At 59.6% G+C, this 11,968-nt stretch overlaps 1 protein-coding gene across 1 annotated transcript; it reads right to left on the bottom strand.

The window, feature by feature from the left end:
• Nucleotides 1–1,507: 1,507 nt before the first annotated feature.
• FIGLA (folliculogenesis specific bHLH transcription factor) lies at nucleotides 1,508–3,884 on the bottom strand. The gene is made up of 2 exons (XM_054174919.1): nucleotides 3,660–3,884; nucleotides 1,508–1,714 (listed from the first exon to the last, which is right to left on the bottom strand). The coding sequence occupies exons 1-2, from the start codon at nucleotides 3,882–3,884 to the stop codon at nucleotides 1,508–1,510; spliced, it is 432 nt and encodes a 143-aa protein (XP_054030894.1).
• Nucleotides 3,885–11,968: the final 8,084 nt, after the last annotated feature.

Below are 11,968 nucleotides of genomic sequence, written 5' to 3'. Positions count from 1 at the left end.
CAGGCAAGGGGGCAGAGGGGGGGGACGCTGCTGGCACAGAGCCAGCCTGGGGCTTAGGGGCACCCCTCGTAGTTACCCCCCCGCTGCCATTCAGCTCCTGCTCAGTCTCTGTGTCCTGCTGCTGGGAAAAGGGAAGAAAAGGGCAGAGGGGGGGACTAAGGTCACCCTGGGATGGAAGGGATCTTGCCCAGCCCCCAAGAAACAGCTGAGACTCCCCCCTCCCCCCCCCCAAAATAAAAGAGCCTGGCCCCAGCCTCCTGCCCCCCACAGCTCCTTCAGCTCTTGCTGAGCATTGCTCAGCTGCCCTCTGGGGCTGCTCTTCTGCAGGCTCTCAGCCCCAGGGCTCTCAGCCTTTGCTGCTGCCAGAGCTGCTCCAGGCCCCTCAGCAGCTTCCCAGCCTGCCCTGGACTCTCCCCAGCACTTCCCAGGCTCTGCAACTGGGGAGCCCAGAGCTGGAGCCAGGAGTGCAGCTGTGGGCTCCCCAGGGCAGGGCAGAGGGCAGCAGAGCCTCCCTTGCCCTGCTGCCCACACTCTCCTCCATGCCCCCCAGGACACCACTGAGGCCTTCTTGGCCCCCAGGGCACACTGCTGGCTCCTGGGCACCTTCTTGTCCCCCAGCCCTCCCAGCTCCTTCTCCTGGAGCTGCTTCCCAGCAGGTTCCCCCTCAGCTGTGCTGCTGCAGGAGGTTGTTGCTCCCCAGGGGCAGGACCCTGCCCTTGCCCTGCTTGAACCTCCTGAGGCTCCTCTGCCCCAGCTCTGCAGCCTGGCCTGGGCTCCCTGGGTGCCAGCACAGCCTGGCAGGTGCCAGCTGGTTGGGCACAGACCTGCAGGCCATGCCTGGCAGTGTCTCAGCCAAGATGCCAGCTGTGGGCAGGACAGGAGCAGAGCTCCTTGGCCCTTCCTGGGGCTGTGCTGCTCCTGCCTTCCAGCATCGTCTCCAGGGAGCTGCTCTTGCCCTGGCAGAGCCTCCTGAGGTGCCCTCCCCCAGCCCAGCTCTCTGGGAAGGGGCTGTAGAAGAGGGTAGTGCCCAGAGGCCTCACTGACCAGCAGTGACCTTCTGGTGGCTCAGGTCTGGAAGGCTTCATTGTCCCTCAGCCCAGGTCAGTGATGAGGATGATGACCAAGAGCAGAAGATGACTCTGAGCAACCTGCTCCAGCCTGAGGTGTCCCTGCCCAGGGCAGGGGGCTGGGACCAGATGAGCCCTGAGGTCCCTTCCAGCCCTGACAGTTCTGGGGTTGTAGGACCCAAGGGCAGAACAACGACCCCCGCAGAGCAGGAACCCCCCACCCCCGCAGAGCAGGAACCCCCCCCCCCCCCCGCAGAGCAGGAACCCCCCACCCCCCGCAGAGCAGGAACCCCCCACCCCCCGCAGAGCAGGAACCCCCCACCCCCCGCAGAGCAGAGCCACCCCTGGCCACCCCCCCCAGCTGCAGGGCTCCAACTCAACTCCACGCTGCTGTTGGCCACCCCCTGAGCTCCGTCCTGCAGCCGCTCCCCCACTCCCTCCTAAGCCCCCGGGGGGGGGGGGGTGTCTCTGCCCCGGGGGGGTGCCCAGCGCACCTGGGGGGGCTGGCTGTCGGCCAGGACCAGGCGCAGCAGCCGGATGTACTCCGTGGTGGCCCTCAGGGTGTCCACCTTGCTGGGCTTCTGGCTGCGGGAGATGAGCGGCACCAGCGCCCGCAGCCTGGCAAAGCCGCAGTTCAGGTTCTTGATCTGCAGGGAGAGCAGCGGCACCCCGCGGTGACCCCGGGGCACCCCCGGGGGCATCCCGGCGCCACCCCCCGGGAATTAAACTGGGGACCCCCCCCCAGGAGTTAAGCTGGACACACCACCCCCCAGAGGCAACCTGGCACCACCCCCCGGGAATTAAACTGGGGACCCCCCCCAGGAGTTAAGCTGGACACACCACCCCCACCCCCCGGGGGCAACCTGGCACCACCCCCCTGGAATTAAACTGGGGACCCCCCCCAGGAGTTAAGCTGGACACACCACCCCCCAGAGGCAACCTGGCACCACCCCCCGGGAATTAAACTGGGGACCCCCCCCCAGGAGTTAAGCTGGACACACCACCCCCACCCCCCGGGGGCAACCCGGCGCCACCCCCCGGCACTTAAACTGGGAACCCCCCCCGGAGTTAAGCTGGACACACCACCCCCATCCCCCGGGGGCAACCTGGCACCACCCCCCGGGAATTAAACTGGGCCCCCCCCCGGAGTTAAGCTGGACACACCACCCCCCAGAGGCAACCTCGCACCACCCCCCTGGAATTAAACTGGGGACCCCCCCCCCGGGAATTAAACTGGAACATCTCCCCCCAGGAGGCAACCTGGCACCACCCCCCAGGAGTTAAACTGGGGACCCCACCTTGAGTTAAACTGGACACACCCCACACCCCCCCCCCAAGGAGTCAACCTGGCACCACCCCCCAGGAGTTAAATTGGACACCCCCCCAAAGGAGTTAAACTGGGACCCCCTACCCTCCCCAACCCCCCCAGGAGTTAAACTGGACACCCCCCCCCCCCCTCCCCAGGGGGCAACCTAGCACCAACCCCCCAGGAGTTAAACTAAGACCTCCCCTCCCCTCCTTCCCCCCCCCCCCTCCCCCCCCCCCGGGGGTTAACCTGGGACCCCCCTGGAATTAAAGTAGGCTCCCCAGGGTTAAACTGCCCCCACCTCCAATTAAACTGGGCCCCTCCTGGAGTTAAACTTTATCCCCCAGGAGTAAACCAGGTCCCCCCCAGAATTAAACTGAGCTCTCTCTCCCCCCCACCCAGGATTAAACTGGGACCCTTCCAGGATTAACCTGCCCCCACTTCAGTTTAAACTGGGCTCCCCTAGAACTAAACTGGGGCCCCCTTCAGGATTAAATGGAGCCCCCCCAGGATTAAGCTAGACCCTCCCAAGACTAAACTAGGGCTCTTCTAGAATTAGACTGGGGCCTTCCTGGAATTAAACCAGGCTCCCCAGGATTAACCCAAGCCCTCCTAGGATTAAACTGGGCTCCCTAGGGTTAAACTGGGGCCCCCAACATTAAGCTTGACCTCCCCTCAGAAGTAAACCAAGCCCCCTCAGAATTAAACTGAGCCCATCCCCTGATGAATCTGGGACCCTTCCAGGATTAAACTGGGATCCTCCTGAGATTAAACAGGGCTGCTCAGGATTAACTTGACCCCAACACCCCCCCCCCCAGATTAAACTGGGCTCCCTCCAGATTTAAATCAGGCCCCTCAGAACTCAACAGAGAGCCCCACGATTAAACTAGGCCCTGCTAGGTTTAAACCAGGTCCTCCAGGATTAAACCAAGCCCTCCTGGGATTAAACTAGGACCCCTTCAGGATTAAGGTGAGGCCATCCTACGGCTAAACCGGGCACCTCTAGAACTAAACTTGACTCCCTCCAGGGTTAAACTGGGTCCCTGCAGGGTTAAACCGGGTTCCCCCCTCCCCCCCCCCCCCAGATGCAACCCTCCCCCCATACCCTGCTGCCCACCCCCCTCGGGTTGCTGCCTGTGGCTGTCCCCAGCTGGAGCAGCCCCGGGGGGAGGGGGGTTCTGGGCGCCCCCACACTGGGATGCATCTCCTGTAACCCCCCAGGATTTGGGGGGCACATGGAGGGTGGGGTTTGTTTTTTTTTGGGGGGGAGGGGGAAGTCACCTCACCCTCTCCCTCTCCCTGGCGTTGGCCTCTTGCCGTCTCTCCAGAATCTCGGCAGGGTCCCTGTCGAGCAGGTAGCCCCCGTCCGGCTGCCGCCGCAGGCGACTGATGGCAGCGGTGTGGGGCAGGGCGCCGAAGCGTCGGCTCAGCACCTCCTGCAGCACCTCGGGGGCGGGGGTGCTCAGCAGGACCCCTATCGGCTGCCCTCCGGCGTTGCTGGGCTCCCCCATGCCTAGGGAAGGGTCCAATCCTGCAGCTCACCTCACTCCCTGCCACCCAGACCTGCGAGAAAGAAGGACCTTAAACCCCCTCCAAAGGGGCTGCAGGTGGGACCAATCCTGCAGCTCAGCCTCCCCTCCCTCCCTGCCACCCAGACCTGAGAGAAAGAAGGACCTTAAACCCCCTCCAAAAGGGGCTGCAGGTGGGACCAATCCTGCAGCTCAGCCTCCCCTCCCTCCCTGCCACCCAGACCTGAGAGAAAGGAAAGAAGGATCTTAAAACCCCCTCCCAAGGAGCTACAGGTGGGACCAAACCTGCAGCTCAGCCTCCCCTCCCTCCCTGCCACCCAGACCTGAGAGAAAGGAAAGAAGGATCTTAAAACCCCCTCCCAAGGAGCTACAGGTGGGACCAAACCTGCAGCTCAGCCTCCTCTTCCTCCTTGCCACTCAGACCTGAGAGGAAGGAAAGAAGGACCTTAAACCCCCCTCCAAAGGGGCTGCAGGTGGGACCAATCCTGCAGCTCAGCCTCCTCTCCCTCCCTGCCACCCAAAATGGAGCAAAATGGTTAGAAAAAGGCCTTAGGATACCCTCACCCCCACCCCCAAGGAAGCTGCAGGTGGGACCAATCCTGCTGCCCTCACCCAAAATGGAGCTGAGTGGCCAAGAAAGAGCCTTAAGACCCCCCCCAAAGGAGCTGCAGGTGGGACCTATCCTGCTGCCCTCACCCAAAATGGAGCTGAGTGGCCAAGAAAGAGCCTTAAGACCCCCCCCAAAGGAGCTGCAGGTGGGACCTATCCTGCTGCCCTCACCCAAAATGGAGCTGAGTGGCCAAGAAAGAGCCTTAAGACCCCCCCCAAAGGAGCTGCAGGTGGGACCTATCCTGCTGCCCTCACCCAAAATGGAGCTGAGTGGCCAAGAAAGAGCCTTAAGACCCCCCCCAAAGGAGCTGCAGGTGGGACCTATCCTGCTGCCCTCACCCAAAATGGAGCTGAGTGGCCAAGAAAGAGCCTTAAGACCCCCCCCAAAGGAGCTGCAGGTGGGACCTATCCTGCTGCCCTCACCCAAAATGGAGCTGAGTGGCCAAGAAAGAGCCTTAAGAACCTCTCTAAAAGGAGCTGCAGGTGAGGTCCATCCAGGCCTAATGAGCAGGGCAGGGAGGGGGCTGCAGCCCTGCCTCAGTTTCTCCACTCAGTGACCAAACCTGCAGAGACCTGACCCAAAATAAGGATCCCAAACCCTCCTGCAGCTCAGCCTCACCTTGCTGCCCCCCACCCAAAATGGAGCTGAGGAGTTAATAAAGAGCCTGAAGAGCTTCCCTCTCCCCCCTCACCCCCCAACAAAGGGAGCTGCAGGTGGGGCCAATCCTGCAGCTCAGCCTCACCTCCCTCTTTGCCACCCAAAATGGAGCAAAATGGCTAAAAAAAGGCCTTAAAACCGCCCCCCCCCCCCAAAGGAGCTGCAGGTGAGGTCCATCCAGGCCTAAGGAGCAGGGCAGGGAGGGGGCTGCAGCCCTGCCTCAGTTTCTCCACTCAGTGACCAAACCTGCAGAGACCTGACCCAAAATAAGGACCCAAAGCCCTCCCCAGGAGCAGGGCAGAGGACACCTGGGGACAAGCCCTGGGGACAAGCCCTGGCGACAAGCCCTGGGACCCCAGAGGAGGGCTTGGGAGGCTCCCTGTGGCCCTACCAGCATGGGGAGGAATTTTGGGGTGGGAAAAGAGGGATGTGGGAAGGAATTTTGGGGTGGGAAAGGTGGGATGTGAGAGGGAATTTTGGGGTGGGAAAAGGGGGATGTAGGAAGCAGCTCATGAGTGGGAAAAGAGGGAGGTGGGAATTTTGGGTGGGAAAAGAGGGAGGTGGGAAGGGAATTTTGGGTGGGAAAAGGGGGATGTAGGAAGCAGCTCATGAGTGGGAAAAGAGGGAGGTGGGAAGCAGTTTTGGGGGGGGGGGAAAGGATGTGGGCAGCAGTTTGTGGTGAAAAGGGTGATGTGGGAAGGAATTTGGGGTGGGAAAAGAGGGAGGTGGGAATGAATTTTGGGTAGGAAAAGAGGGATGTAGGAAGGGAATTTTGGGTGGGAAAAGAGGGATGTGGGAAGGAATTTTGGGGTGGGAAAAGAGGGAGGTGGGAATGAACTTTGGGTAGGAAAAGAGGGATGTAGGAAGGGAATTTTGGGTGGGAAAAGAGGGATGTGGGAAGGAATTTGGGGTGGGAAAAGAGGGATGTGGGAATGAATTTGGGGTGGCAAAGGAGGGATGTGGGAAGGATTTTGTGTGGGAAGGGTGGAATGTAGGAAGCAGATCATGAGTGGGAAAAGAGGGATGTGGGAAGGAATTTGGGGTGGGAAAAGAGGGAGGTGGGAAGCAGTTTTTTAGGGGGGGAAAGGATGTGGGAAGGAGTTTGTGAGTGTGAAAAGGGTGATGTGGGAAGGAATTTTGGGTAGGAAAAGAGGGATGTGGGAAGGGAATTTTGGGTGGGAAAAGAAGGATATGGGAAGCAGTTTTGAGTGGAAGAAGAGGGATGTGGGAAGGGATTTTTGGGTGGGAAAAGAGGGATGTGGGAAGGAATTTTGGGGTGGGAAGGGTGGAATGTAGGAAGCAGCTCATGAGTGGGAAAGGAGGGATGTGGGAAGGAATTTGGGGTGGGAAAGGAGGGATGTGGGAAGGAATTTGGGGTGGGAAAGGAGGGATGTGGGAAGGAATTTGGGGTGGGAAAAGAGGGAAGTGGGAAGCAGTTTTTTTTGGGGGGAAAGGATGTGGGAAGGAGTTTGGGAGTGTGAAAAGGGTGATGTGGGAAGGAATTTTGGGTAGGAAAAGAGGGATGTGGGAAGGACTTTGGGTGGGAGAAGAGGGATGTGGGAGGGAATTTTGGGGTGGTCAAAGAAGGATGTGAGAAGGGAATTTTTGGGTGGGAAAAGAGGGATATTGGAGGCAGTTTTGGGTGGGAAAAGAGGGATGTGGGAGGGAATTTTGGGTGGGAAAAGAACGATGTGGAGGCTTTGGGAGGGGTGAGGCTGCCTTCGGTAGGTGGCACTGTCAGCCCCGGCCAGGAGGGAAAGGTTCAGAAGGAGCTAAAAAGAGGAAAATTCCCTCTTTGGCCACCAAAATTTGAGGGTGGGCTCAGCCTTTGTGGGGAAAACCTCATCCCAGCCCCAGCCCGGGGGTGGTTCCCCTTCCCCCTCCCTTCCCTGCAGAGCTTTCGGGAAGCAAAGCTGCCCTCAAGGCGGCTCCCCCTGCTTCTCCTGGGAGGTTCTTGGGGGGGCTGCTGGTGGGGGCTGCGTTCCCCTCCCGTGGGGGCTGCATTCCCCTCCCGTGGGGGCTGCATTCCCCTCCCGTGGGGGCTGCATTCCCCTCCCGTGGGGGCTGCGTTCCCCTCCCGTGGGGCTGTAGCTGCTGTGCCTCAGTTTCCCCAAAGCAGGGGGCAGGGTTAGGGTCGGTGTTAGGGGTGGAGGTTATGTGGGGCACAGTCATTAGGGGTCAGGGTCATTTGGGGGTCACTGTTAGGGGTCAAGGTTATTTAAGTCACAGTTTTTAGGGGTCACAGTAGTTGGGGGTCAGGGTTATCAGGGGGTCAGGGTTATCTGGGGCCAGGGTTTGTAGGGGGCACAGTTGTTAGTGGTCAGAGTCATGTGGGGTCAGTTGTTAGTGGTCACAGTTATGAGGGGGTCAAGGTTATTTGGGGTCATTTTTAAGGGGTCAGGGTTATTTGGGTCACAGTTATTAGGGGTCAGGTTTATTTGGGGTCAATTTTAGGGTTCAAGGCTATTTGGGTCACAGTTATTGGGGGTCAGGATCATTTGGGGTAATTTTTTGGGGGGTCACAGTTGTTGGGGGTCACAGTTGTTGGGGGTCACAGTGTTAGGGGTCAGGGTTATTTGGGGCCATGGTTTGTAGGAGCCACAGTTATTAGGGGTCAGGGTTATTTGGGGTCAATTTTAGGGTTGAAGGTTATTTGGGCCACAGTTATTAGGGGTCAGGGTTGTTAGGGTCAGGGTACTAAGGGGTCACAGTTGTTAGGGTCAGGGTACTAAGGGGTCAGGGTTGTTAGGGTCAGGGTACTAAGGGTCATAGTTATAAGGGTCAGGGTTATTTGGGGTCACAGTTGTTAGGGTCAGGGTACTAAGGGGTCAGGGTTGTTAGGGTCAGGGTACTAAGGGGTCACAGTTATTAGGGTCAGGGTTATTTGGGGTCACAGTTGTTTGGGGTCAGAGTTATTAGGGGTCACAGTTTTAGGGTCAAGTTTATTTGGGGTCAGGGTTATTTGGGGTCAGGGTTGCTAGGGGTCACAGTTATTAGGGGTCAGGGTTATTTGGGGTCAGTTTTAGGGCTGAAGGTTACTTGGGTCACAGTTATCAGAGGCCAGGATCATTTGGGGTCAAGGTTGTTGGGGGTCACATTTATGAAGGTCAAGTTTATATGGGGCCATTGTCAGCATTCAAGGTTATTTGGGTCACAGTTATTTGTGAGCAGGGTGGTTAGGGGTCACAGTTGTTAGGGGCCAGAGTCATGTGGGGTCATGGTTTGTAGGAGTCACAGTTGTTAGGGGTCAGAGTCATTTGGGGTAATTTTGGGGGTCAGGGCTATTTGGGTCACAGTTATTAGAGGTCAGGATCGTTTGGAGTCGGGGGGGAGAGTGGAAGGGGTTGGGGGAAGATAGGAGGAGTTTGGGGGGAAGAGTGGAAGGGTTTTGGGGGAAGAGTGGCATGTGTTGGGGAAAAATAGGAGGATTGGGGGGGAAGGGTGGAGGGGCTTGGGGGGAAGAGTGGAAGAGTTGGGGGGAAAGAGTGGAAAGGGGTTAGTGGGAAAGAGTGGAAGGGTTAGTGGGGAAGAGTGGAGGGGTTTAGGGGGGAAGAGTGGAAGGGGTTGGGGGAAGAGTGGAAGGGGCCTGGAGGGGAAGGGTGGAAGGGTCTGCGGGGGGAAGAGTGGAAGGGGTCTGGGGGGGAGAGTGGAAGGGGTCTGGGGGAAGAGTGAAGGGGTCTGGGGGTTAAGAGTGGAAAGGGTTGGGGGGGAAGAGTGGAAGGGGTTGGGGGGAATATAGGAGGGGTTGTGGGGGAAGAGTGGAAAGGGGTCTGGGGGGGAAGAGTGGAAGGGTTTGGGCATTACTGCTGCAAAGGGGTTGGACAGGAACCTGGTCCTCATGGGAAAGGATTGGAGCTGGAGGGCAAAGCTTTGGGGGGTCAGAGTGATTTGGGTCACACTGATTAGGGGTCAGGGTTAGTTGGGTCAAGGTTATTTGGGGTCATTTTTAGGGGTCAGGGTTATTTGGGGTCACAGTTCTTAGGGGTCACAGTTGTTAGGGTCAAGGATGTTTGGGGGTCACAGTTTTTAGGGGTCAGGGTTATATGGGTCCCAGTTTTTAGGGGTGAAGATTATTGGGGGTGGCAGTTATTAGGGGCCACAGTTTTTAAGGCACCCAGTTGTTAGAGTCAAGGTTATTTGGGGTCCCAGTTTTTAGAGGTCACAGTTATTAGGGTCGAGGTCATCAGGGGTCAGGGTTATTATGGGCAGGGTCTATTATGAAGGGGCCAGGGTTCTTAGGGCTCAGAGCTGTCAGCCTCTGCTCCCAGCAGGCTCTGGGCAGCATCTGCAGCAGATGAGGATGTTGCAGACCCAGACAGAGCTTTGGCTTCTTTCGTTTCCCCCTGCAGTTTCTGCTGCCCTCAGCCTGATGCCAGCACGTGGCTGGACACAGCCCCCTAAAAATAGACAGAGCTGGCATGAACCCCAGGATCAGGGGACATGGGCAGAGCTCCTCTGGCAGCAGAGTCTCTCTGCTGGGGTCAGATAATTCCTTGAGTCTCCCAACCCTGGCTCAAGGCATCCCCAGGGATTTCTGAGTTTGAGGGAAATTCGCAGTCACAGAATGCAGCAGGCTGGAAAGGACTCTCCAAGGGCATCCTGTCCACCCCCCTGCACTCGGCAGGGACATCTCTCACTGGAGCAGGCTGCCCAGAGGCACAGCCAGGCTGAGCTTCAATGGCTCCAGGGATGGAGCCTCAACCACAGCCTCCCTGGGCAGCCTGTGCCAGTGTCTCCCCAGCCTCCCTGTGCAGAGCTTCTCCTGATGTCATGGAATCACAGAAGCCTTTGGGTTGGAAGGGACCTTAAAGATCGTTCACTTCCAACCCCTGCCCAACCTAACTCTGCCCTGCCCCAATTTCAAACCGTGGCCCCTCGTCCTGGCACCCCAGTGCCCACCCTGCTTTGCCCTGCAGCAAGCCCCCTGTGTGCAAGGGGGCTGTGCAAGGGCTGAACTCCCGGGAAAGAGCAACCCCTCAGGAGCGCCTCAGCCTGAGGCTGCTTTCCAGCCCTTGGGGCTGAAATGTGGCCATTTATTCCTCACTCCAGGCACGGCCGGAGCAGAGCTTGGGTGCCAGAGCCACATCCCCAGGAGGCTGCCTGGAGCTGGATGGCTCCATCCCAACGTCCCCCCCGGCCCCCCAGGCTGCAGCCTGACATTTGCTGCTGTCACGAGACTGGAAAAAACCCTCAGCTGCTGGCTTCCAATTCCTGCAGCAGGGTTGGTGCTGGGAAGGTCAGGGAAGAGGGCTGGTGCCAGGGCTGCATGCCGTCGGATCCGGGCTCAGGGCAGCTGCTGGTCGAGCCCCAGCTCTCCTGGCACGCCCCGGAACGGCTGGCAGGAGGCTGCTTTCCTCCCGAGCTGCCAGCCTGGTGCTGTCTCCACGCTGCCTGCGGGCATTGGTGGTGGGCCAGATCCTGGCCAGGGGTGGGGAGCACCATGCTGAGCGGTGCCATCAGCTCCAGCCGTGGCAGAAGGTGTGGGACGGAGTCTTCACCTCTCCTTCTTCCTCCTCTTGCCATCCCTAGGCTCCTGCTCTGCTGGGCAGCTGCAGCCAGGGAACTGTGGCATCATTCACAGCTCTGGGGCTCCTCACGGCTCCTGGTAGATCCTGGTCCCCAGGGCTGTGGGGATCGAGCCTGGCCAGATTTCCGGACCTCTCCCCCTGCTTCGAGTAGGTCCCCAGGGTGGTAGCTGGCAGTGAGGAGCACAGTTTGCCACGGGGCCAGTGAGGCTTCCCTGAACGCTTCCCCTGCCACGAAAGCACCAAATCACCTCTCCTGCTGCCGGTGACATTGATCCCCGCGTCTGCCGGGTGCCTTATCTTAGCCAAACACCTCCCAGCTCCGGCGGCAGGCAGAGCCCCACCTGGGCACAGCTCTCCCGGCTGGCTCGGCGGCTGGAGCCGGAAACTCCAAGGTGCATTCGAGAGGGAAAGTCCAGAGGCTGTTTTTGCACCCAGCGTGGGGCTGGCATTATGGGAGCTGCAGCCAGGCAGGTTCACGGCGCCATGCCTGGGGGGTATCCCCCGGGGCACCTGTCCCCATCCTGCCCATCTCCCGCCGGGCTGCTCCTCCATCCCTCTTGTAAAGCAGGAGGCGCCGTGCTGGGGATATGGGGATGGTCCCTGGCCAGAGAGGTCCCTGGTGGGGGGTCCCACGCTGGGAAAGGGCAACTCTTGCCCTCACTGTGTGCTGAGTTATCCATGAGGTGGGAGGGAGAATAACCGGGAGGAGTCCGGCAGCGATGGCGTGAGCCGAGTGGGAAGGGGCCAGGTCCTGGGGCTCGGTAGCGCCTGGCTCCCACCGACCCGAGCGGAGCCGAGCCGACCTGAGCCTTGCCGGTGGTGGGAGACGAAACGATCCCAGCCTGCTTAAATAAATCGCAGCTAAAGTCCTGCTGCGACTGGAGAGCAGGGAGCAGCTGGACCCCCAGCAATGCCCCCGGCCCCCAGCTCCACCGCCCAGCGCTCCCGGTTAGTTCTCTTTTCCCTTTCCTGGAGCTTCCCAGCGATTGCCCTGCAGGAGGTGGACGTGGAGCTGCGGATTTGGGTGATATGCCCTGCGTGCCGGCAGCGGGGACAGAACAAAGGTGGCTCTGTCCTCCCCGGGCTGAAGCAGTCTGGTTGTGAAAGCCGGCGGAGGGAGGATCCCAGCCCGGAGCAGCCGGAGTTTTCCAGCCGGACTGTTCCCTCTCCAAGGAATTTCTGGAGATAAAAGAAGTTTCCTTCAGCTGAAGGAATTGCCAAGCCCCCACCCCCGGCATGAGGCAGGGGCTGCCAGGGGAAGCAGCTCATGG

Source organism: Dryobates pubescens, chromosome 31 (assembly GCF_014839835.1).
Source record: "Dryobates pubescens isolate bDryPub1 chromosome 31, bDryPub1.pri, whole genome shotgun sequence".
NCBI classification, from domain to species: Eukaryota; Metazoa; Chordata; class Aves; order Piciformes; family Picidae; genus Dryobates; species Dryobates pubescens.
The sequence above is the reverse complement of the archived record's forward strand: the minus strand, read 5'-3'. Positions and strand labels throughout refer to the sequence as shown.